Genomic DNA, 26,907 nt, shown 5'->3' on the forward strand with positions numbered 1-26,907 from the left:
AAGAACTTACCAAACGGCAACATCTGCAGAAAACCCGTTGCAACCACACTCCCAGGGCCCTGCGATAACAAACTGCGGGAAGGAGGCAAACAGAACCTGAAAGACTTGATCTTCATACTTTCTCGCTCCTTCTGCAAAACCTAAAGGCTTCTACATTTTTAAACTTCCTCCATTGGCTCATAATGTGTACCTATGACAAGAAGTTCATTGTCACAGCTGCCTTTTTAATAGCTGGATACATGCGGGCACATCTACTGGTAAAACGAAGAGGTGAGCAAGATGTGCAATGATTAACCCAGCAGTGAAGATCCTTGTGCTACCAGTCTGCACAGCTTCTATCTCTTGTAAGCTAGTAGAAGCCTAATAGCAAGCATTAAAATCACACCCTCAGTCTTTTCTGTGAACATAATTTGTAATTTTTTCATCAGTTGTGGATTAAGTATATCAATATCGAAAACACAGCCTCTATGGTTTGCCTGCATATCAAAATGCTTTTAATTGAGAAGAATGAATTACAGATCATAGTGCATAGTCATTTAATGTAAAATTGTAACTGAATTATAGTTATACACTTGCATAAAATGACTCAGCAGAGCAACCACGTTAAAAAGGAGCCGTATCTGATGATTTAATGTTATTGTCTTACGTTTGTATTGGGTTTGTGGGGCAAGGTTTTGGTAGCAGGGGCCTACAGGGGTGGCTTCTGATAGAAGATTTCCCCATGTCCACGGACCCAATGCCAACGGGCACCAAGACAGACCCGCCGCTGGCCGAGGCCGAGCCCAGCAGTGACGGTGGCAGCGCATCGGGGACAACACATTTAAGAAGGGGAAAAAAACCCTGTGCAACAGCAATTGCAGCCAGAGAAAACAGAATGAGACTGTGCGAGAGCAACGAGCCTGCAGCCCCCTGGTCACTGCAGGAGGGGCAGGAGGGGCTCCAGGCGCCGGAGCAGAGATTCCCCCCCCAGCCCGTGCTGAAGCCCACGGCGAGGCCGGCTGTGCCCCCAGCCCGTGGGGGTTAACGTGGAGCAGATCCCACCCGCAGCCCGTGGGAGACCCCACAGCGGGGCAGGGGGATGCCCAAAGCAGGCTGTGACCTGTGGGCAGCCCAGGCTGGAGCAGGCTCCTGCAGGGACCTGTGGCCCCGCGGGGGACCCACGCTGGAGCAGGGTGTGAGGAGCTGCAGCCCGTGGGAAGGACTCACCTTGGAGCAGTTCATGGAGAGCCGTCTCCCGTGGGGGGACCCCACGCTGGAGCAGGGGAGGAGTGTGAGGAGCCTGCCCTGGGGAGGAAGGAGCGGCAGAGACAATGTCTGATGAACTGACGGCAGCCCCCATTCCCCGTCCCCCTGTGCCGCTGGGGGGGAGAGAATTTTGGGATAAAGTTCAGCCTGAGGGAAGGGAGGGGTGGGAGGGAGGTGATTTAAGATTTGGTTTTATTTCTCATTATCCTACTCGGATTTCATTGGCAATAAATTAAACTGCTGTTTCCCCAGGTCGAGTCTGTTTTGCCTGTGACAGTAATGATCTCTCCCTCCCTGTTCTCATCTCAAGCCACCAGCGTTCCATCACACTCTCTCTCCCCTGCCCAGCTGAGGAGGGGAGTGACAGTGACAGGGTGGCTGTGGTGGGCACCAGGCACCCAGCCGGGGTCAACACATTATTTAGCCTGCCCTAACGCACGAATAAACCACATCTGCACCTTCATTCCTGATGACCACTGAAGTCAAGAGGCGCCTGGCTCTCCAGTCCCTGCCAGCAGCCATGAGGAATGAAGGCTGGTCACCACCCCGCCAGCGGCCGACAGAGCCACGCAGCCCAGCAGTGCCACCAGGCGCAGCAGGGGCTGCAGTCAGGGTGCCAGCAAGGGGAGCAGGGGTGTCCAGGCCAGGCTTGCCTGCTGGGGTTGAGAAGGTGAGGTCCCAGCTGCTCTCGGGTCAGCAGCCTGACCCTTCAGGCAGATCCCATTACAGGTATTACAGGAGGTCGGGCATCCCTCTTCCCTCACTAGCAGTGTCCTCAAGACCTCTCTGACACTTGTAATACTTGGCTTAACAGTACAAAAATACTTGGTGGTATCATAATTATCATTGTTTTAATATCCAATGTTCAAAGGTTTAAACCATAGCACCCATCAGGTATTACTACTGTACCTTCCGCATGCAGTTTCTCCTTAATATCTCTACTTCTCAACCTATAAAATGAGATAATATACCTAACTTTTTGGTAAGAACTTGAAGATCTATAGATCAAAAAATGCTGTTTAACAAACAGGCATTAACTAAGATTGTTTCTGTCATTGGAATTACAAAGAACATCAGCATTTAACTTTTGTACTGTATAAAACAGTAATTAATAAGAAAACACAATCAACTTTGTATCTAAGAAACTGAAATGGTCATTCAATGGAGAAAAATTTCCAATACAATACATTACCATTGTACTGTTTTAACCTTTATGTCTGATAAGAATGAAAACGTATTCAGACCAATCCATCAAGCAAGAACCTGCACCACCCAAGGAATTTTGATATTGTTAAATTTTATTTTATAGTACAGTGTTGGGCACTTTATGGTAATGTGGAGTTCACCAAAAACTTCTACTGACGCCACAAACTTGGAAGGAAAAAGAACAAAACAAAACACACCGCACATCACAGCTCATTTACTACATCTAGACAGTGCACTACTGACAGTAGTCTAAGGTCTGAGTTACAGTTCTTGAGATGACTTTGAACAGTAGTCCAGAGGATGTAAAAGCATGGAGTAAATTCTTAGATTTGGTTCTAGTTTTATTAAAAGTCAGTAACTAACTGAATTTTTAAAACCGTTAGGACAATGCTGGTTGTTTGTTTGTTTTGTTTTTTGGGGGGGAGGGTTAAATCTCCAAAATTATTAAAATTATCAATAAAACCTCAAAATGCCCTGTATGTCATGCCTTTCCTACAAGTGTTAAAGGCTCACAATAAGGACGTTATCAGGAATGGTTTTCGAAGGTCACTAAAAACACATTCTGAAAAAGAATTAGAAGCATTTGGGATACATAACGTTGCTTTGTTCCAAGTTGAGGCATTCCTCCATGTATCAGACACAGATATAAAAATAACAAACATAAATTGTGAGTTGGGTAAATATGTGAGCGTTTTAAATTTCTCTTCCTCCTCAAAAATCACGAAGTAACAGACGTCATGTTAGCAGCCTGTGTGTAAGCTGCCCCAAGACTAGCTGTTCCACAGTGCTTTATTGCCTCATTCAAGTATATTAAAGTTCTTAAGGAAAAACCAAAGGTTAAAACAAAATGTACATCAATATACAAAGAAATTAATTTACAAAAAGTTAAAAGGATACTGGCAAAATTAGTAGATATTTTAAGTAATGACGATAATTAGGGATGTCACAAACTACATTCTTAATACATTTGGTCATCACCATGAACTCTCACCTAATTGGCAGTACTAAAAATCAATGCTTAACTCCTAATTTTTTCACCAATGACAAACAAGTGATCAAATGATAAATTAAACATCATAAATTCTAATATTTAACCTTACTTCAATTTAACCGGGTCATAGCTTTAATAACTACCTAGAACTACCGGTAGGCAAATATTGGCTTAGGCCTTATTATTTCCATAGAATGTGACATCCGTAATCATTCCCATACATTGGAAATAAACATTTGCCTCATTAGAATATATTCTTCATGTTTTTATCATACAACTGTATTTCAAAGCTACATGTCATTTTACACATTTCTGAAAAATACCACTCCAAGGATCTGCTTGAAAAGCAGATGTGCAATACTAAATTACTTTGAAACAAGGAGAAATATTGCACAAAATTCACTGAAGATTTGAAAGTCAACACATTCCCCGCCCCCAACCAAGTAGCTCCCTTATTTTTAACAGAAAGAGAATGTCAATTGCACAGAATCGTAACAAACGTCAACATACTTGAACTCAACTTATTTTTCAAATGCTAATACTGTTACTGGACTCTAAATACCAATGCCGTTAGTATTGACCTAAGTAATAGTACAAATTAATTTGAGTACCTTTTATTACAGTAAACCTCGGAGTAACTTCCAACTGTGTTACCCACCTCATATGCCCACCCAGCAGAAAATGGCAACGGCCCTGCCAACTACGCAGATGGTGGACGGCCCTCTAGGCTAACGTGGCTGTGGACTCGTCAGGCAACTCTGCTTAGAAGTTCAGCATATTCCAGGAAAGACCTACCAAGTCCTTTCAACTGGCCACGAACTAAAACTGTAAAACAGACATTGCAAAGCAAAACAAGGAACATTTTGCACAAAAAAACCCAACAAACCAACCACCCACAAGCAAACAAAAAAACCCCATCCCTTTACTTTCAACCACTCCGAAGAACATGAATTCTAGACCAGCTGTGGTCCGTGCTCTTGGGGTGAAGATGAGGACACTCTATTCAGTCCACATTCTGTTGACAGGCAAACAACGCTTGACAAAGGCATACACATCTAATAGTAGCAAAGAAGTTACCGCAGACCAGTCACATCACCATTCATACTGGTTTTGCTGGCGCATTTATTTCTACATTCATTCTCCAAAGTTTTACTGCAATACCACGCGAACAGCCAGCCTTCACCACCCTGAGCTTTGCAATAAGGAAGCTGCTTGCCTCAGGTGTCATTTTACTAGCCACATTTGTTTAGCCTGAAACTTCAGGTTGGTGGGAACACACTGGCTGGAGTCTCACAGCACCTGGGCTAGGGCCTGGTGCCCAGGGAGAAGATGCTAACCCCCCTGGAAATCAGGGCCAGCCTGGGCCTCTCCCTGCGGAGCCAGGATGGTCAGTGGCTACGGAGCTCGTTCCTGCAGGACAGGGCACCGCAGCTGGCATTACACAGGGGCGCGTTTGCAAAAGGGCCTCATGCTGGCACTTCAATTATTGCATGAAATGTTTCTTCAATTAATTACACACATAGAAGAAAGATTTTAGATGCTCCTAGCAATTCCATCAGGCAGCTGCACCAATGAAAGATTGTTCTGCAGGACTGAATACGATTGATTGTAGGTGAAGAAATAGAAGCCATTTTAAAAACGTCACTTAACTGTTCTTTTGCCTGGACTCTACATCAGTTACAAGAACATGAGGCTGCAAATTAGCTCATTCTAAAACCTGAAAAGACATCTAAAACAGAATTTTGAGATCTAAACCACTCCTCTAATAGATCGGGTGGGATTCTCAAAAGCACCCAGCATGTGTCTAGAACTCTGGCTGCAGCCTGTGTCACAGGGCCCGAGGGGACTGCAGCCAGTGTGGGGGCTCCTGGTGACCCCACCCCAACAGCAGCAGCACTGAAACCACTGAAATGCTAAATGACAATGAAGGGTTCAGTCAACAAGTTCTATCACAACTTCTACAACTACATTTTTCCTTCAGAACAAGTCTATTTTTTGGAGCTACGTGACACCCAAATACGCAGGATGGAAGCGCAAACCACTGTCTACTCTACACAGACTGCCCTCTGCATGCATAGGGGGCAGCCAGGGATCACCTCTGATCCACAGTACTGTCCTTCCCTGAATACCTGGCACTGTTTTTCACATGTTGCACCTCCATACACACAGACGGGAAGGCTTTGACTGGGACAACGTATTATCCATTCTGCAAATCCCACGGGTTTTAATTCCATAGGCAATATTACTTTTGCGGGTGTGGCTGGGTTGGAATCACTGCAACTGAGCTAGAACATTAAACAACATCCTGAAATCTGTATTTCCTCAAAGTTATTATCCCTCCTGAGGACCCCCAGGTTCTGCTTCCCCACATCCCACCAGAACAACCCAGGAATCCCTTTCTCTGTCTTATGCCCTTACTTTTTTCCTCCCAAACTGGATGAGTGATACGGCTCATTTCAGGCAGACATCTATGCAAAACAAACTCGAAGATATTAAATTCAAGTCCTAGTTTAACTTTCTACACCAGAAATTTCTTCCTACGTCTAAGTAACAGATTACAAAGCTTAATCAAATAACCTGATAGCTCCCTTAAACAGGAGAAATGAGAAGATTTTCGAGATCCTGAAGAAAAGAGATGCCTCTGAAGACCACCACAGAAGCTCCGACTGAGCAGAATTCAGTTCTCACCAGCAGCTGGTGCTGAATGTTGATGATTTTTCAAAGACATTAGAAGGATTTCCACAAATAAAAAGCATACAAGTATAAAACTTGTAAAAAGTACTGGACCCGGACAATTTATCTGAATATAGAACCCAATGTGGTAAGAAAAATACTGTATATGTAGCCAATAAACAGTTTTACATTATCACAAGGACAAAGAACAACAGTGTTAAACTGGAAATATCAGTTTAGAATCTTATCTATTTGGTAACTGGCAATTCTGTTTAAATAAGGCACAAATACTAGCCTTTTTAAAAGATCAATGATAGTAAAGTGGAAAAGATTTTGTAATATTACAGAGTTAAAAATGTGCCTACAGTTAAATTCAACATAAGATATAAGACCGAGTTATTTCTGAACCCATACAACGTTCAAAACCAAAAAAAGACATACTATTTAATGACTGTAAACACTCTATGGGCTTTATAAATAGTAAGGAAACAACATGGCATAAGCACAGAAATTAAATTTTTACTGAAATAAAAATAATTCTAAGGTGAATTTTACCTTCCATCTTTTAGTTTACCTGTTTCCTTCTTTTCAGCCTGCATTTTCACTCAATGAAACAGTGAATTATTACTACAATGCCTTGATTTTGAAAGATTCCACTATCAATCTTCCAATTTTATGATCCTTATAACAACTATAAGAATATTAGCAGCTTCATGCGGCTTCCATAGTTTTTCCACAAAGATGAGAATGGGACAATCTATGTGATAATAGGAGTTCAGTGCCAAACTCTCATGTAAAGCCAGTAGGATTTATTGTATCAGAGAGGCATTTTTGAAAACCATTTTCTGGCAGCATTCCTGGACTTAGGTGTGTGATGGCTTTGAAAGTAATGATGGCCGTAATTTCTGAATTTTTTCTATTTTTCTCCTTACAACATTAATACTGTTACTATCTTTAACAAATGAAGAAAACAAAACATCATCTTAGATGGAACTGTGGACAGAAACATCATGTCATATGCAGAAAAAAAGAAAAAGTGGATCTTGACATTCTTGTCAACAAAATGCAAGGACATGAATGAGAACAAGAGAGAAGCGCTGAAAGAACAAAAGCCTCTGCATTGCCGGTCTTCTCTTAGGCACACCTGGCAGCACTATGTTTGGGTAATGTTTAGTACCAGCAAAGGAGAAGAATGTCCTCTACAGAATCATTAATATCACCGCTAAACAAGTATCCATGAGGTTGCTCTGCAACTTTCTCATCTGAACAGCACCTGAGCCACCTGGTCTGACCCACCTGGAAAGTTTAGAGCAAAGATTTTACAGAATTTTTATTATATTTTTGATCATTTGCAGCACAAAATATTTTGCCAAATAACATTTTTATGTCTTAAAAAAATCCACTACATACCATGTTGATACACCAGAGGAAACCAAAGGATAAATACTTTGGAGTACAGACCTCTGCACATACAACCTCTAACTCTGGAACACTGAGATTCTGCAGCAATGCAGCCTGCAGATGCCCTCAGGAATGTTCAGGCTCTAATCAGACACAGATATTTCTGTAAAATTTGCACTTTTACAATCTTTCACCTTCATTGCACTGACTAAAAAAAAAATAAATTCCGGAGGCTCATCCTCAATGAGAAGTACTGGCCCAGCCCTTCTCATTCTGAAACAAGGTGAAACATTTACATTAACAAAGCCAAGGTCTCACTCTGCGGCCCCTCCTTGCTAAAGCGTCAGTCACCACCTCTGCAATGATGTGGTTCCATTCCCTTGGGTCAGCTGCCTCATAACGAAGCAGCCAAAAAGCCCCTTATCATTTGCGTCAACTAGAAGGAAAATTCATTCATAAATCTCAATGTGGCAACTGATAATAAATTCTGCTATGAACTACTCTTAAGATATTAAAGTGCAATCTGATCCAAATATTGACCTTGTGAACGTGCTCTCTCAGGCCTATACTGAGATTAAGACTAACCATTCCAGCCAAAAAGGGAAAGAGAGGTGGCTTCTGAAATGAGTTTAGAAGAGCGGGAGAGCATTCTTCTCAAGCAGAGGTCATTGTATATCCATGTATTACTTCTGTCAACTGCATCATAAATAACCTTCAAAGCTGACAATTCCAATCTGCTGAAGTTTGCTTCATGCCTTTCCTGTCCTGAGCTATCATGGAGGACGGTGTATGTATGGTAAGGTGGAGAGGTGGAAAAAGAAAAGAGGAGAAGAATGAAAGAAATGTAAAATAAGGAAAGAGCTGCTCCACACAGCAGCAAGAATTTTCAAACTTTAAATATCCAAATATTCATCAGGAATACTGCCAAAAGGAGGACAAATGCTTGTTCTGAATACAATACACATCAAGTCCATTTATTCTCCTTCATTGAATTTAGAAAGATATTTTTCATTGCTCAACTTGGCTAAAATGAGAGTTGGATATAGGCAGTCTCAAGCTAAAACTGTAATTTTAATTTTCTAGTGTTACAAGTAATTTTCAGTCACAAATAATAATTTAACTAAATATGACTTCTAAGTAACAGTAATTCAATCGCCTTTCAAAGAAGTTAGCTACTAAAAATGGACAGAAAATAGTTTAGAAGAGGCACAAATTAGTTTTCAAACACTATTAAAATGTAGAAAATAAAAAATAATATAAATCTATCAATTCCACTTACACTTTCCTTTCTGAAAATTTGTAGGTGAAATAGTCTATCTAGGGAAACCAGATAATATGTCTTTAAAGTGTCATAGTTGTAAACAAAAGTTAATAAATGTCACATTATAATTCAGCACTTCATGTACTTTACAGAAGAGAGAAAATTATGCGTTACCTTTTTGAAATCTGGAAGACAGGGCCACAGTTTTAGTTTGGATTAAGTTCCAAGTTATATTCACGACAAATTCCTTAATCTAAAAAAAGTTTTCTCCCCCCCCTGCACTTAGCTGAAGCAAATTCTTGCTATGGAAAATCATTATTGCTGTTTTGTCGATTTGCATTCGTCTTCTAAGATAGTTAAACCTCTTCTCTAAAGATTAAGGCAATTATTATTCATTACAAACATTAACATTTGTACATTTCAGACAAATCAGATTGCTCAGTTCATTTCATGCTTAATGGGATTAATATAGTACCTTCAAAACCTGGTTACCCGTTAGGTGATACCTTTCCTGCTGCTTAGAGGAAGCAAATGCCAGGAAGCACCATGCACTTGCTGTATTTTTAACACAGAAACTAACTAGTACCTGATTTAAGAGTGCATTCATATATCTAGCTCCATTTTGTGGACCTAACCAACAAACGAACTGGGTAAACATAGAAGTGGATGTCCCAATGGCAGAAAATGCATACTCAATTGAAGACAACTATTTTTTGTAATCGAAGATCTCTTATTCCTTTTTACCTTTTGGTTAGAATGTTATATGGAGTTATATGGAGTCCTGAGTAATCTCCCTTTAACTTGTGATGGGAGTCAAGTTTCTCTTCCCATAGTTTTCTTACGTTTTATTTCCACTGCTACTGCCGGACAAGCTATCCTTTGAAATATTTAAACCATAGTGAAAAGCAGAACTCAGTTTACATAATGACACAACTTCCTGAAGAAGCCCACCCTCTTCTGGAGTTTCATTTCCTTCCTCCCCATCTTTCTCCCAAGGGACCAGAACGGATGGATGTTGAGCAAGACTTGTTGGAAGCTGATCTTCTGAGGTATTGCTTAGTGTTTCATTCTGCTTGCCATATTTATAGGAAGAATAGCCTGCTTTAAAACTTTCTAGAGAAGCAAACTGGCCACTTGATCGTACTGGAGATGGGGATGTCATACTGGTGGTGTCCATCTTGTCAGTAATAAAGGTTTTGTCACTACTTTCTTCTTCCAACCTTAAGAGAGATTCTCTATGGCCACCAGAAGAAACTTGTTTCCTTGGCGATGGAGGGAGCTGCTTCCCATGGAGGGCACTGTCATCCTGACCAAGGTTCCACTCCACTTGCTCACTAGCACTGCTGCAGAGCAGGGTAAGGTTGCTCTCACTAGGTGCGTTCGACTTGTTCTGAAAGAAAGAACATGCGTTTATAGTTAATGTCACAAGAAACATCTCTACACCGGCACTTTCGAAACAAAAACACTGTAATGGATTTTGTGTGTTCCCAAATCATGGATTCCCTTTGGGGTTCAATGTTACAAAACAACAATCCGAGAAGCAATGTAAGATCAAGTGGTTGTATACATCCTCGCTAGAACACTCTCCCCCTTATACAGGATCACTTTTTGTACACAGGAAGGATTTCTGTGTCCCCTGTCCATTCAGCCTTTGCACAAGCAGTTTCAACAGTGAACAAAGACACACTTTGATGGTTTGTACCCATAACATGAGAAGGAGCTGGACTAAAACTAAAACCAGATGGCATTTCCTCTTTGCTTCAGTAATTAACTATACCAACTTTCAATATTAATTTATTTTGGCCAAGCAAACAAAAACGGGCATTTTACTAACATGTTCCCTGTGTGACACTCATAATACAAAATTTTACAAGCTTTTTAAATATTTGCATTAGAATTTGCTGATGCAGTAACGAATCTTCTACTATAGGATCCCTTTCAGCAAATCTTGGACAACTGATATAAGCTGGAATTCAAACAAACTAACTTTTTTTTATTTGGCTAACAACACAGCAGTGGCTTAGTGAAGGTTTTAAAGTTGTAGGCAAGAAGTCTGTTGACACTACAGGTCCTATTCAACTCCACCTAAAAAAGGATCAAGAAGCCCTCTTAGAAAGCTCTGGAGTACTATTCTAGCAGTGTTTCACATGGACCCCATGACTTAATCAAGATGGAAATATCTTCCTATCACTATGGCTAGTTTAAAGATGCAAGGTGAAAATGGAAATAAATACCTTCTAAACCACATTAAGAAAGACTAGAACCAGCTCTGGGAATACCTGATTGAACAGTTAAACATAATATTAAACTATTTGATTACATAAATTATTATTCACAGCTCTACATGTGGTTACTGTTATAAGGGAAAAATACTGTTCCAAGATGACTGGGTAAACTGGACAAATGTGTAACCAATCTTTTGGCTGGCAAAAAACCATAATGCAGTGGCCAGCATGGGCGTACTGTTCTGTATCCCTAGGAAGACATGTTAGCAATTCTGAGGACTATGCTGCAGTGTCTGAGCTGCACATTGTTGATTACACAAGTGCAGGATTCTGCTATAAAGGGACTGGAGTTGTTTTTCAAATGAAAGCAGAAGACTAACCGCAATCTTGTAATTGATGTCATCCATTGACCTAAAGAAATCCAGGCTCTTTGCTCCTGAGAGTTTCCCTTGATCTGAACTGTGCGTGCTCAGCGTGTCCAAAATCTCCCCAAGCAAGTCCATTTCTCCTTGATGCTGAGGAGTTATTCCAGTTTCACCAGAATCATCACTATCATAAAAGTAAGCAGAAGCTTCTTCACTGTCTTCTGACGATAACCTGAAAAAAAACCTTTTCCATCAGCTAGGAACATAAAAGCCACTTCATTACACCCACTTCCAAGAGTAAGTAGGAGAATGCATTCCAAGAAGTTGAAAGGGAGCATAAAACTGGACTTTCTTTCTATCTACCCAAGACTTTTCCTAAACATAGATGTAGGGTATCTATGGAGATGCAGTTAACATTAGCTGGTTTTCCTGTCTCCTGGCTTTTCCCCCACCACTGTAACTGTTAAATCACCCTCAATATGACTTCCCAAATTTTCCCTCCAAATTTTACAGTTATTCCAAAACTGGTTCCTCTTTTCCCTTGTCTACACCTAATATTTAGAGTCACCTCTCCAGTTGACCTAGACACATATTATGTTCCAGTGGCAGGACTCTCATACTGCAACTCTTCTTCTGCTGTATGACCAGATTTACTGGAGTACTGCCTATCTGCAAGGAGAACTGGTGCTTCTGTCTCTTTATTTTCTCTTTCATTCATTGCAATACCCTTACCTCCGACCCTCATACTACATAAATACATACCTTCCCTATCTGTGTCTATCAAGAACACTACTGCAAAGGATTTTTCCATGGCTCACTGTTTTGATGATATTCTTTGAACACATCAGCAGCTCCCGCCTCCCTGCTGCATCATGGTTGAAGCTGCTTGACTTTGCTTTCAAGGTTCCTCATGGTTTATTACCATTACCAAAAATTAGCTCCTGAATTCAATGAGAGAATGCCTCAACACAGCTTAGGCCTCAACTTATGATTTCCCTTTTAATTCACACATAGGAAGACCTTGGTATAAAACTCACATGGCAATATTTCTCTTTCAAACCCTTCAGAAGACTTTCCATTGTCATGACTACAACACAAGACTGGAAGAACAAATTAGCTGAGGTCACTGTCCACCATGTTGATGAATATTTTTTTTCTGCTTCTTTCTGCATGCAGTCTATCATTTTATCTTGAGTCTGTGAAGACTGAGGATTATGTCAAGTTATTCTAGGCACTATAATAACTAAAAGATATAATAGCCTGTCCCTCCTTTTAAAAGCAGATTTAATCCCAAACTACTTGACATCATCTAGAGCAAGAATCAAGGCAGCAGCCCAGACAGGAGAAAAATATGTCATTTGAACTAAGCTTTGCTGAATAACACTAGTTACCCTTTCTCCCATGCATAGACACACATCCAAACAGGCGTCTTACTTGCTTGTTCTCTCCATTTCATCATCATCATCTTCATCCAAGGCAAAATCCTGGTTACTGAGACGTTGGTTGAAACGAGTCTGGAGGACAGAAAATTAACATTCTAATTTTTGTTTATTTTTTCTATTTCATCACTACTTTTTTGGAGACTAGCTGTCACATTACTCATTAAGACTTCCTGAGTACTTGATGAGGAAACCACATATTGATCAAGTCTTCTAAAGGTCATTGTAAGAGGATGTGAAGTCTTCAAGGATCACCAATTAAAAAGCAAGAGAACCATTTCTTTCATGGCCTATGGGAGGCCTTATTATTTATGCAAAGCCTTGATTAGCAGAAGACTGGCTATTGGAGGAAAAGCATCACCCAAGCCTACTAACTACCCTTTCTTGCAAATCTACCCCAAAAAGCACTGTGGTTTAGTACTTCCTGATAGAATTATTCACCAAGTTTTAGTTGATGTGGTCTACTGAGCATGAGGAAAAATGGATTTTTGAAGTAACAAATACAAAAGAAGTCAGGAGTCTCTTTACATAGCTATACTTACGTTAGGGTGTTAAACAGAACTGCAAAGTAGTATGCCAGCTTGAAAACTGTGCACTAGGAATGCCTCTGTGCAGGATAATTTACTGTAAATTACAGTTAACTCCAAGTTAGCATACATTCAGAGCATCCCACGGGGAGCTTGCCTAGAGTAGCTGGTGTGCTGTACATTCACACACTACCATACTGAGTACTCCTCGATCTCTGATAGCACATTATTATTTAGCAAACAGAACCAGGCTAATGATTTCTACAATGGATGAAAGTCTCTGTCTTGACCAGAACGTTTAAGTCAGGAATTTTAGTCACTTGTGCTTCACAACTGACTGTCTTAAGGTCAGTATTATCATCTATTATACTTGCTTTGTATCAAAAACCTGCAAAATTAACTATGCAAGCAAGCAATCCAATGAAGAGATTCAGAACCTTGGAAAACTGCTCATAATTTAAAGACATATGAATAGAATTTGTGCAAAGGGAAAATGGCGTTAGCCAACTTGAAAGAAAATCATACACAAGTAAAAAGAAGTGCCACTGCCCACATCTCATCTTGCATGCCTAAACCTGCAACCAACCCGGACAGGGAAGAAATACAGCCTTCATTTCAGGCTACAAGGAGCCTGGAAGTCTGTGCTGTGAAGATTTCAGTATATCACCTATTACAGATGTTGTCAGTGTCCTACACGTACCAGGACATTGCCTGTAACTTCCCCCCATCCCCACCATTACCGTCAGGAACATCTCAATGTTCAGTCTTTACAGACCAACACATTTGTTCTGGTTCAAGAAGAGAGGATTTAACTAAAGCAGCAAGTTTTGATAACACTTTCATCCACATTTTTTTGTATTTTTTTATTTTACACATTATATAATGTGTAAAATTTTACATATAGATATATAAAATACAAAATTGTTTCTATATAATACATTTAATTTGATAACTTCATCCACAAAGAGGAAACATGGTTCTTAATGTGTTAAAGTAACAGTCGACAGAATATGAAAGAATTATTAGAGTATTAAAAACTATTCAAGAACCCAAACTAAGCTTCATACTGAGCAATAGTTATAGGATGGAATGCAGTCAAACAAACTTGGTATTTCTAACTCTTTCCCAGTTTTGTGAGGTGTGTCACTCCCGTCAGTGTTGCCATCAATCATATCCCTGCTTTTAACTAAAGGGAGGTTAACCACTAACTTAATTGATACTGTTAATTGGTTACCTTACTGATTACTGCCACAACTACAGTCACTGTTTTCAGTTTAAAAGTTGATGCTTTAAGTATTTATATTCACTGGGACAATTAAAATACTTTGCTTCTATAGCACTGGTAATTCACTACTTCCCCATGAAAATTCTGACATCACATTCATTGTAATTAAAGCTCTAATTCTGGAACTGATTCTTGGAGTGCAAAACCCCTTCTCTGTCTTGCTTGCTTGGAATTTGCATCAGTATTAGATGCTGCCATCACATTTACTTCTACTAATGTAAAGACAAGATTTTGCAGAAAAGAAGGTTCTTTAAAAATGTTGAGAAATTTCAGAAAACAAAACTAAAACTGACACTTGTCCATCTGTAGATGGATTAATTCTGTCAATGGAATGAAATCCCACAAGGTAATTTGTCACTGATTTGTCAAAACAAATAATGTTTCAAAGAGCTTGGATGCAAGTTTTAATAAATAAATTTTTAAAAGAAAATTAAAAAAAGGGTTGTGTCTTTGAGAAACAGGAACTGAATAAAATTAATTAGAATCAGCAAACCACAGGCATAGCAGCAGCCCCTCAGAGCATCTACAGACAGTATTATGAGAGTGTGTCAGCGAAAGCAGGAATAACTCCTATTAAAGGACTATAACAAAGCATATGTTGATAAACCTAAAAAGAATAAAAAAATAAATTCTAGTTCCTGATGGTCAGACTTGTTCTTTGAAAAAAAAATGTTGTTATCAATTTAAATGTTTAGGGGTACAAAATTATACAGCAAGACTCTCAAGAACTAAACCAAATAAAATGGGATTTACATACAAAGAAAAAAAGGCAATAGGGGAAGGAAAGGGAAATATCTGGCTGTAAATAACAACATTCTCCAGAGTTTAGAACTCTGTGAGCTAGCCACAGAGACAACAAGCAACACATGTTTTTAAATAGGTGACTTTCCTTTAGGAGCTGTAATAGAAACGACTGCAAGGGAGAGGTATGCCCAGACGACTTTGCAAAGAAATAAAAAAAGAAAGAAAGAAACTCTTAATAAATTCCAAAAGGAGAATCATAAATCTTTTTCAGTGCTCCACTAGGTAAAGTGACATGGTATGGGCACCTGCAAAAGCTGTCAAAGTCATTTAAGAAGTCCTTCCATTACTGACGTACCCCGCTGTTTGCAGTTATTTAAGCTTTTAATTTCTGTCTTTTCTGCATTTTGAAGTGTGTAACCTTTTTTATACCTTTTTATGAAAAAAGGACAGACTTCTGTTTCCTTCCTGATCAGCATCCTAATAACAACCAGACCATTTAAATTTATTACCACAAGAAATGATATGGTAACACTCCTTCCTTGCTGCACCAGAACTTTATAAAATCTTAATAGACTGCTGTCATGTTTTTTTCTATAAAATAAAGCAACAAACTTCTTTAAAGTACTCAATTGTTTTGCTTCTACCAGCTAGTTCTGTTTACATAATAACTCTATTATTTAATGTATCTACTTTATATCAAAACATGAACAGCTATTTAACTTTTGCTATTTCAATTTTTTCTCATTTTCAGGCACACTGCACTGCAAGAACCCATCTCTCCTCTTTCTCGGGATATAAGAGTTCAACATACTTAAAGACAATGAGCTCACACTCTCCACAAGCCCCAGTTGAACCCAGAAGCCCGGGCGTGAAGCACAGCAAAGGAACAACCGCACCTGGCGTGAGGACGTATGGCCTTTTGGTACACATCGTGTACATCCTCTTTGGTTTCTGCCCCACTTGAAAACCTCATCCTTCAAGTGCTCTGCTGCCTATACAGTTGTGGTAAATGCTGATCACCAAAACCAGAAAAAGAAGGTGCTGACAGTATAAATATGGGTAGAACCAAACAAAGCGAGAATAGGTCCTTAAACTGTTCTCTTCTGTTTGCTAGCAGCCTCACAAAACGTACTACTTTGGCATAAAAATGTAGACAAAATGCATGAATGCTGAAGGATTTAAATGTAAGATGGTTACATTCTTGATTGGGCATGAAAGTCAATCTTTGAAATGTCAGCTTTTTACCTAATGCTAGACCTTTCAGAAGCACAGCTTTCCAGAATGCGTGCTTACCGATCGATCCTGGGGCAGGAAGTCAAACAAGGCTGCTGCTATTAATTGTCCTCAAAGTGAGAAGCAAATAAGCTTTTGATAAATGGCAGCGCACATATAATTTCACATTTACCAACTACTCGATACATCAACACGCATAAAGTTGCAAGAAAAGAAAAATACCTACTATGGTTTAAATCTATGAAGTACTGTTTCCTTTTTCTTAAAAAATTAAAGATTATTCATTCAGGATGAGAAAGCAAAATAAATACAAGTCCACTATTATTTATGATTCAGTATTTTATTTTACCTACCCTTCTCTATAACCCAATCACAGGCGTAATTGTAGCTCCCTCCAGCAGGGAAGCAAAAGATCTCTCAATCAAACCTTCTAGTTAAGCACAACCCATTGCCCCCCCTTGCACTCAAAGACTGTGACCTAAAGCAATGGATAATGAAATCACTTTTTTTCATTAAAAATGGACAAAAATGGATAAAGAAATGGATAATGAAAAGGAAAGTACTTCACATTACACTCCACAAGAGCTGAGACTGAGGGGGACAGAAGGAAAGAAAAGAGATTTAAAAAAAGAAGTACAGCTTTTAAACTTTCTCTTCTTCAATGCCCTTCTTCTGGGACACGGTACAACCAACCACTTAAAGTAGTGCTGGGGATACCAAGTAGCTACGTGGACAGCAGACCAGGATAGGTGTGAGCAATAATTCTAGATTAATTTCAAGAAACAATCCCTTCAAAGAATTACTTGTGTGCTTTAGACTCACAGAAAGTAACATAAAGTAGTGATGCCTCACAAAAATAATGCTCTGGTATCAGAAACGTTGTCCTCTATATAAATTAAATAGATATTATCTGAGAACACCGTATTTGCTTTTTAATTTTTTTAATTATTATTATAACACAGGGCTCATGGATAATTTAAAAACTACTAATGGCAAATAAAAACACCTTCACCCTTCCTGGGACAGAAACATTGTCTGCTTCAACAGATTCAGACAAATAGATGATGCATTTGAAAGAACATGAAGTGGTTGGAAACAAAAGCTTCATCAGTTCTGAGATCCTGTTAATTAAAATGATAGGGAAAGAGACACACAAAAAGTAGGTTCCCAACGACAGAAAGAAATCCTTTCCCATGACAATAAAAAGCCTGCAAGGGCAGGAAATCCCCCAAAATCCGTTTAGAGACACGGACAACCAGAGTGTGTAGGTAAGAACAGGAGCACAGCACTTTGAAATGACAAGCAAACTGCAATGCACCAGAGATCTCCACTGACTTCTGTAAAGCTAAAGGAAACATTAATAACTGTGCTGAGGGAGGATTTATTGTAAGGAAGGATGATACATCTGCTGAGACACCTAGTCACGGATAGCACATTGTAATTATTTATGTTCTGAATTACTGTGGTGAAAAATTAACAAACTCTAAGCTTCCTACCTTCTATGCATGCTACACTCCTGACCATAGATAATACTGGAGAATTCTCTAACACTGCTTTTGATTTTTCAGGACTAATCATGCTTCTATAAACATTTTTCAGAAGTAGTTTGGTGGTTTTTTTTCTCCAAAACAACAAATCAACTCCCATGTTCTCTGAAGAACTGCAGACCGCTTTTCCCTCAGGAAGCCTGCACGGTTATCTCCAGGCCCCCGGACTTGAAGCGAGCCCCCCAGCTGCCCCCCGGACCACCACAGCTCGCTCCTCAGCGACACAGGGGCTGTTCTTAGCGAAGCAGCCGCGCAGCCGACACGCTGTGCACCCTGCCACACACCAGTCCAGCTGCATGAGTGCACCAGCCGTGGGCAGCCTGGCCTCACTGCAATCGGTACAGCCAGGGGTGCTGGTCTCTCAAAATAGGATGTGGAAATTTTCAGTGCTGTTTGCAACAACTAACGCAAGCAGCTCTTCTATAAACAAGTATTCTTTATGTTTTGGGGTTTTTTTTGGTGGATGATTTTAAGAATCAGATTCACCAGTTACAAAAACTAAGAAAAATTTCACTTATTTTCCCTTTCTGATGGTCCTTAATGTCCTAGCTTTACTCCATGATTGCAGGAAAAGGAAATGACAGAATAGAGGGTTGAGGGGGTCACTGTGGAGAGAGGAGCAAAAAGATAAAAGAGGAACGCACATCAGAAACAAAAAACTAATCAGTGCCCATATGCACAAAGGCAGAAAAGGGAACATGTTTTGGAAGTAACAGGAAAGTCAAGAGACCTGGAAGTAACTCGGGCGTGCAGGGTGTGACTTTAGTGACACCGAAGAGCTGTAAACCCCGTTCATCTGGCTGGAAGGTGCTACCTATCTGATACAATTCCTAAGCAGTCAAAACAGAGATAACTGGTTAAATCGATCTTTCCGTTAAAATGTACATCACACTCTTACACCAGCTGAACTATCACATGATAAAAACACTGCTGGAAGCGCTGTTTGCAGATCACGTGTGACTTTTTCAAAGGAAAGGAAACACTAGCAAAAACACTGAAGTGAAAATGTACAATGTGGATGTGATCCTAAACACAGACATCATATACTTTGAGGCTTCAAGAAAACTCCAAATGTCGCAAAACTCCAGACAGAAAAACCTGAGCAGCACTGAACTCTGTCCATCAGACCTACAGGCAGTGGAAGAACCTGTCTGAGGGAAGCTCTGTATGAAGCTTGAAAACAGCAATCACATTTGCAAGGAAATAAAAAAAAGACTGTGCCTTAGAAATGGAAATATTGACTCCAAGCACATTTCTGTATAAAGCTTCCAGACAAAATTAGCAAGGAGGAGTCCCTCCTCCTGTTTGACATCAGTAGGATTCTTCTGCTCCAAAAGAAGGTCTTTCTCTGCAAGGTGCTGGGAAACATGGACGGCATTCAGATTCCGATGCTATTCACTAATTTCAGGTACTTTGCATCCTAGATTTGACAATAAATAGCAGGACAGAGGCAGCATCAGGATGCAATCTAGGTTCTGGGTCAGCTGGGGTGCCCTTGGTCATGCCCCACTCTCTCCCCACGCACTGTGGACAGAGCCCAGGGTAGAACTGGGCTGACATCAGCATTTCAGTACTGTCTAAAACGGGATGGGGTGAATGAACCTGGGCTTTCACGTTCAGCCACCCAGACCTCTCAGGAAAGGCTTTTCCTGTTATTTCTACTTCTCCCTCCTTTTGCTCCCAGCCAAACTATAGTCTTTAATTGAACATATTTTTTTTTTAATCACTCTTAGGTACAGGACCAGAGAGAGGAAGAAAAGGTTGGAGAACAGACAGTATTAGACCTGAAGTTTTAGACATAAGGTTGTGTGCTCCAAACTTTCAGGCCAGAAGGCAAAAGCAACATGAAGTTGGGAGGCAGGTCCCAGCCGTCAGCTGCAGTTCTGGCTCCCTGCTTTGGCTAGGTGTAGCCAAAACCTGCCCCATGGAAGGCAGAAGACACACAGCAATTCAAAGCAGAAGATACCACTGTTAGATTAAGATGTCAATAAATTCTGATGAAAAAAAATAATTTGGTTATTTCAACTCACTACTAAGGACAGAATGGTTCATCCAGTTTTGAAGATACTTTGTGAAATAGCATTTTTCTTTCATATCCTTCCGAGAAAAGAAACCTCGGTAGACATGCCAGAATGGTTCATTTGTTTTTAGTAGAAAGATCCTCAGAAAGGCTGCCTTTCAATTCGGGAAAAAACTCAAATAGGTGACAATAACAGCCAAAAAAACCATCTGCAAACTTTTTGCTTGTCTAAATGTCTCTTGGTAGGATAAATCAGAGAATTATACAGATTTAAACAGAGTAGATGTGTTGATGTCTTTGCCCTGAAAACCCAAGCATTCCACTAAATGCCCACAGGTTAACAAAAAATTGCAGAGCAATTTCTTGACCATTGCCCTATCTTTCCATTATTTTTTTTTTAAATTGGAATCATGGTAAGTAGTGAAGAGATTTTGCAAGTGATGTTTACTGCAATACAGGTGCAAAACAAACGTTAGAACGCCGCTACAGAGGCTTGCAACAGTCCTTTGCTTAAAACCACCATGGTGAGAAGAGATCTGGGCAGAGAATAGGAGAGCTCACACTAACAAAAAACCACCTGAAATTAAAAAAAAAAATCAGAAAACCTTTATAAACTTATACTGCTTCTTTTTTCTTTAAATGTGTTCACTGCCTAAATTCAAATCAGTGACCGTCACTGTTTAGAGCCTGTATCTACTATCTTCTGGTGGGGGGTGGGGTGTAAATGTGGTGAGCAATCTTGTAATGATTTCTCTAAATTGACAGTGTATATTCCTGAAAATAATACTGTGCATGATACATTAAAGCATCTAAATGTTTAAGTTGCACAAAATCCAGATAATCTTCCAGTTTAAAAAAAAAAAGAAAAGTATTGCTCTATTTCTAAGAGGTCTGCTGCTGTAAGAAGCCAGGTTTCTTTAAGGCAAAGGACACGCTGTGCCCGGACCGCCTCGGGAAGGGAGCAGAGCCACGAGAGGGCACTCTTGTAATCTGCAATTTGAATTCTTGCTGCCTAGCTTTTTCATTTTTAATTAAAAGGAAATCTGACTGTTTTCCAGAATGAAGAGATCTTACTTGACAGACCAAGACAAAAGATTTTTCTCCAAATTAGAGGAAGCTAATGAGATCTACAATATTTTCAAATTACACCGCATTAGCTAACAGCATTTACTAATCAACCAAAGCTTACTTCAAAACCATGTTTTACAGAAACAAAACATGATTTACTTTAAAAACTATCTCTTAGTGTCTATGGCATCTGTCAATTCCTAGTATTTTAGTCAATGAGAGTATAAGGTACCTCCAGCTATATAACCTGTGTTATCTGTGGATGCTAGGCATAGATGTGATCTCAAGCACACTACCTGAATCCAAACACAGGTAAATGCCTTTAACTGGAGCTTTTATGTTTCTGAAATTATTATGAGGTTTTCCACAGGATATTTACCAACCCCCCCCTTTTTTCTTAAAGGGTTCAGTCACCTTATACAGAATATGTATATTCAGCACTGCATTATTACAAGCATTTACTCTCCTCTTTTATGTTCCCAGAAGAAAAAAAAAAAAAGAAAAAAAAAAAGTCTTCAGAATAGCCCACTCTCACCACCTTTTTCAGGTTAGGAGGATAATCAGTTACTGGAAGCCCTTTGTAGCTAATGATTATGTCATTTATTTTACAGGCCGTTGTAGGGGTATTGATAAATGGGGCGCTCCTGAAGGTAAGGTTATTCTGAACACATCTTCCTGACACTTGCTATCTTTGTCGAACAGAAGCCAAGTATACCTACTGCAAGCTGAATTACACATTGTCTAGTTATGAGGATATGCTTCAATAAAAGTGTAAAAGCTACACTCATGATAGGCTTTCAAAAAAAGAATAAAAAATGGTAATTCTCTTCTTTTCAAGAATACCAAGAAAAGGGTTTAGTCTAACTTGGCTTTTATTACCTTATGCAAAAGTGGTTTTAAAACCTTCTTAGACACTATATCTAGATCCTGCAAAGTCATGGGAAGTAGTTCACTTGGTTTCTTCAATGGACGAACATTTAAAGTAGCGCTGACACACAGGGATTCCTGGTAAATCCACACTTAGAATCCAAATGCCTGTTTCCATTACGGCTGCAAGGTAGCACAGCCTGAAGGTACAGTATTACATATATTTCCTTAGAGACAAGGGGGCATTGCTAACTTACTAATTATAAAGTGAACTGGTAGTTCTTATTTGGTATTCTGCAAATCTTCCGGAATGTATAATTAGGCACTAAATACATTAGGACTATTGACATCCTGAAATGCTCCATTTTTAATAAGCTACCCTGCCACCTGATATAACAGCAAAATTACAAAGATCATATTCATGAAATCAAACAGATCTTCCCGGCATTTTATGCAAGCTCATAATAAAACACACTCTCTTTTCAATTATGCATTAATCTGGAACAATTTTATAGAGCTCTTACTGCATTTACGCCCCTGTCTACCCAGAAATCTGCATTACCTGGGAGCATATAATGAAACAGAATTAAAATAGATTATGCAAAACCTGAACACAGAGCAGTCTAACACATGCAGTGCCGTACCCTGCTCATCAATAGTTAAAGAAACTCTGCGATATCGTTGGCAAGACACTGCAAACACAGCTGAAGCAATCCAATGCCTGTATTAATTTTTATTTCAAAAATTTTAGCTGGTGATTTTTTCTATCTTCTACACACCTAATTAATGTAGGAGATAAAACGTACCAGAGACATATTATTAGATCTCGGCATGAAACAGTTAAAGGCAGCGCACATGCCAAGGTTTTAATAAGGCTTAACAATAAAAAGCTTCAATCCTCCACTTTCACTAGATTTTGTTGTGGTTTTCCCTTGCTTAGGGCAATCCATCTGTTAATGTTGACTTGCAATATAGTTAAGCTCGCATACGTATAAAAAGCCTAGAAGAGCTAACCTAAGCAAGAGTAAGCTCAAATGAATATTACAGAGATAGGACAATTCATCTTAAGCAAAGATTAATTGTGTCTGCGCGCACGCGCATGCACACAGGCACGTATGAGTGCACTCCTGTTGTTATTTTTTTTAGGAAAGACTTTCAAAATGCAAATTCTAGGAGGGCAAGCTGATCACTACAGTTTGCAGAAACACATTTAATTATTTACCCTGTGATTAGGTTTTGACAGCTATTTTACATGCTATAATTTCTATTGATTTACTGTTAATTTTTTAAAAGTCTATTGCTGATCTGGAAAAAAAAACAACAATAAAACCACTATGACAGCAGTGGTAAAGCTTAGTAAATATTCTTTGTTAAAAATGGCTCTGCACTGTGACCAGTGCTGGTATTCTCCCTGGGCCAAAATGGCCTTGTTCTCAATAAAGCCAGAGAAGTATCCTTTCCCCTGAGCCCTGTTAGGCTGAGGCTGCAGTTGGAACCGTCATCTTCACACAAAAGCAAAGGGGTTGGGTTTTACAAACGCAAAGCCTAATTGGGAGATCTTCATGGCTGTACCCTTGACATTTATTAAAGCCTCATCAACAAAACAGGAAATAACCATACTAATTAGCAGACTCACATACAAAATACTGTTTGTTGGGGTAAAAGCAGATTCACTTCCTATTGTAAAGGAAACATCCTCCCAAACCCCAAAAGCCTGTTACAAACTAATTATTAAAACAAACTTTCACAGTAAAGTTTTTTACTTTTACTTTCATATCATACATAATGTTTTGAACTAAATCTGTTTTACAGCATCTCAGCTAACTATTAGTATTTATGTTTATCTGTTTCCAAGAAGTGGAAAATTAAAAGCTCAATGCATGCATCTAACACGACATAAAATACAATACCAAATTCTTTATATTTACAAGTTTCTAAATGTTTCAGTATGGAAGAGACAGTAATATAAGTGCAGAACTGCCTCTGGTTTAGAAGCAAGATGACCATTAAAAGCAATTGCTCTCTTTTTGTTGTTGTTTGTTTAGGGGGGATATTCAAATACACTGACATTGCAACTTAATCGATCGCTGGTCCTTACTTTAAACACACATCAGAGTGCGCGGACTGCCCTTCAGCACCACCCTTACACCCCTGCAGACATGCATGGCACCATTTTAGAAATCTGGGTGGAGACGTTCGTTCACAGGATAAAGAGTTACAGAATAAAGGATTAAACCTGACAATAATAGCAATCTGTGAAATTCACTTTTTAAACACAGATTCAGCACTGGACCAAACACAGTCTCTCTCATACATGTGCACTTGGAATACAAACGTTTATTTGAATGTAAAGCTTAAAATCACCACTTATTCATAAAGAACTTGCACTTACATTATCTTGTTCAAATACTTACCAAGAGTAAGAATAAAAAAAAAGAGCAGCCACAATGGACTATTGGTTTTTAGAAATATGTTAGTTCTTTGCTTTTGGGGAGGAGGAAAAGTAGGAACAGTGTGAGTGAGCAGTGATGGAAACCGTGCAAGAGCAGAGTTCTGGGGGAGCAACCACCTGCCCTCCCCCCCATCTGCTCCACCCTGCCCAGGGGGCTCACATGGCATTTGGGACAAGAGCGGGAGAGAAAACGCAGGACCGTCAGTTTGCAGCAGGGCAAAACTGCGGGGCCATTAGTTACAGGCTTTGATAGTAAATAAACCCTATACGTGTACATGTGTATACACAAACACACGTGTATATGTGCATATGTAAACCACACTATGGATGGATATGCACTCCTGCCTTGTTTTCAAAACTAAAAGAGACTGGTAGAAACAGCAACAATGGTATTATGGGATTTAGCAGCACACAGCCGTACAAACACAAAAACATACAGAAGTTAAATTGTTCTGGTCAAACACAGGCCTTCAAAATAAATGTTTTATCATACTAAGGTAAATTACATTCCTTTGTATCCCTAGACTCCTGTATGTAACAGGAGGCAGTACTACCATATCAGTAAATTACTGCAGATTTTTTAATAAAAGCAGTCTATACAAGTTCACTGGCTACAAGGGTATATTTGTGTTATGTATTTACACAGATACATCCAATTGTAGATTCACCTACACTAATCTGTGTGCGTTGGCTTATAATGCATTAAAACCTTTTTAGTATCTCACATGATCAAATTATTTTGGTGGTGGGGAACACTGCAATATATTAAAATGACAGTTATCTATGAGAAGAAATATTTTAAGAACCATTCACGTTACTAACATTAGAGCTCTACACTCACACATTTAGAAGTGTGGATCTTCTCCTCTGATACCCAGTGAAGAAAACCTACTGTACACAAGTTCCTGAAAGAATGCAGGCACCGCAGCTGCCTGTACATAAAAATATACTGAGGGCACATAGTTTAGAATTTTATCACTGGCTTTAAGAGACCATAAAAACATGTACAAAATAAAAGCTGCCTAAATAGATAAAGCAGAAAGTCTCTGGATTATTTATAAACCTACTAAAAATAATGTCTTAATACTAACGTACAATCTCAGCATCATTTAGCAATAATCTGCATCAGTTCTATGTTAAATTTCACAAACACTGTATTTATTATTGATAAAAACAAATTTTAAATCGATTAGACAACTCAGTTTTTTGTCATTGCAATGTCTGAAGTAAAACGCCAAATGTTGTTAGTTCAGCAGGACTGAATTTCTATACTTAATTCCCTTATAAGAAATATATATGCATTAGAAATACATATATAAACATTAATTACATGTATTAAAAACATGCAATAACAATATAATATAAAAATAACCCACATGTTAAAATATGTACATATGTATGTCTTTATGTCCAGGAAAAAAAAAGTGCTACAAAAACTATTTTATTGATATCTTGGAAATAAAACTGTCAAAATGAATCCAAAGACGTTACAACACTTGCCAAAGTTGAGATACTACACCTGTTACTTCAAATCAAGACTAGAAAGGGTTAGGGAACAAAAGGAGAAGAGATTGGCACCATATTAACTAGATGACTTAATAATAAAATAATAAATCATAACTATCCGAGCAAGGTTAAAGGCTATGTAACTGCCAAATCAGTGTATTAGAAATAGAAAATTAATGTGCACTGCTATAGGGAACTAAAAAAAAAAAAAAGCTTAACACAGATCAGTGAACAGATCAGAAAGTATTTGTTATGAGAAGCCATTATCAAAAACAGTACTTAAGAATTAAATCTCAGATCCATACTTACAAATCTCCTGTTTTTTCATCTCTCAACAAGGATGAAATAGGAGTAACATTTTTTCCCCCTTTAAGCAGTATAGCAGTATTTCTATAAACATAGCCTTTTAGTCACACTATCCAAACCCAGACAGTAAAATAACCTTGAAACAGATTCACTGATGCGTTTGCCACTGTAAGTGGCAAAATATTTTCCTCATATGTATGTGAATAAGGACAGGAGTTTCAGGTGTCTTACCTGTGCCAGTCTTCTTTTTTCTGAGCTTCCTCTTTTCTCATAATGCAACATGTAGACGGGAGCAGTCTGTACTGCACCAGCACTGCAAGTTCCATACTCTTCCTCACTCTCCTACACAAGAAAACACATTTAAATTCCTTTATTTATAATCATTATCTGCAAACGTAGCCCCCATATTATGCATGCAGAATGCATTCAAAATTATCTTGCCACAATCTATTACTGTCATGAAAATACCATCTGTAGTAAGAAAATCAAATTTAGCTTTTCAAGAAGCTGAAGTTATCAACATTGGCATTTAAAAGATTAATTGTT

The 26,907-nt window shown here is 39.0% G+C and overlaps 2 protein-coding genes across 5 annotated transcripts in view; one reads left to right on the forward strand and one right to left on the reverse strand.

Annotated features, from left to right (window-relative positions):
* Window positions 1-4,054, forward strand: part of CRB1 (crumbs cell polarity complex component 1) — a 134,685-nt gene extending 130,631 nt beyond the window's left edge. Inside the window, exon 12 of the mRNA XM_080406471.1 lies at window positions 4-4,054. Coding sequence (XP_080262597.1) covers window positions 4-144 — 141 coding nt within the window. The 3' untranslated portion in view covers window positions 145-4,054. The remainder of the gene's footprint in view (window positions 1-3) is intronic.
* Window positions 2,523-26,907, reverse strand: part of DENND1B (DENN domain containing 1B) — a 199,339-nt gene continuing 174,954 nt past the window's right edge. For all 4 annotated transcript variants that reach the window (XM_080406489.1, XM_080406490.1, XM_080406487.1 and 1 more), the window contains 4 exons: window positions 26,593-26,703; window positions 12,802-12,881; window positions 11,383-11,599; window positions 2,523-10,167 (listed from right to left, as the gene is read on the reverse strand). In XM_080406489.1, the coding sequence (XP_080262615.1) occupies window positions 9,616-10,167; window positions 11,383-11,599; window positions 12,802-12,881; window positions 26,593-26,703 (960 nt within the window). In that variant the 3' untranslated portion in view covers window positions 2,523-9,615. The remainder of the gene's footprint in view (window positions 10,168-11,382; window positions 11,600-12,801; window positions 12,882-26,592; window positions 26,704-26,907) is intronic.

The sequence above is a fragment of the Falco punctatus genome, assembly GCF_963210335.1.
Source record: "Falco punctatus genome assembly, chromosome: 11".
In the NCBI taxonomy this organism is placed as follows: Eukaryota; Metazoa; Chordata; class Aves; order Falconiformes; family Falconidae; genus Falco; species Falco punctatus.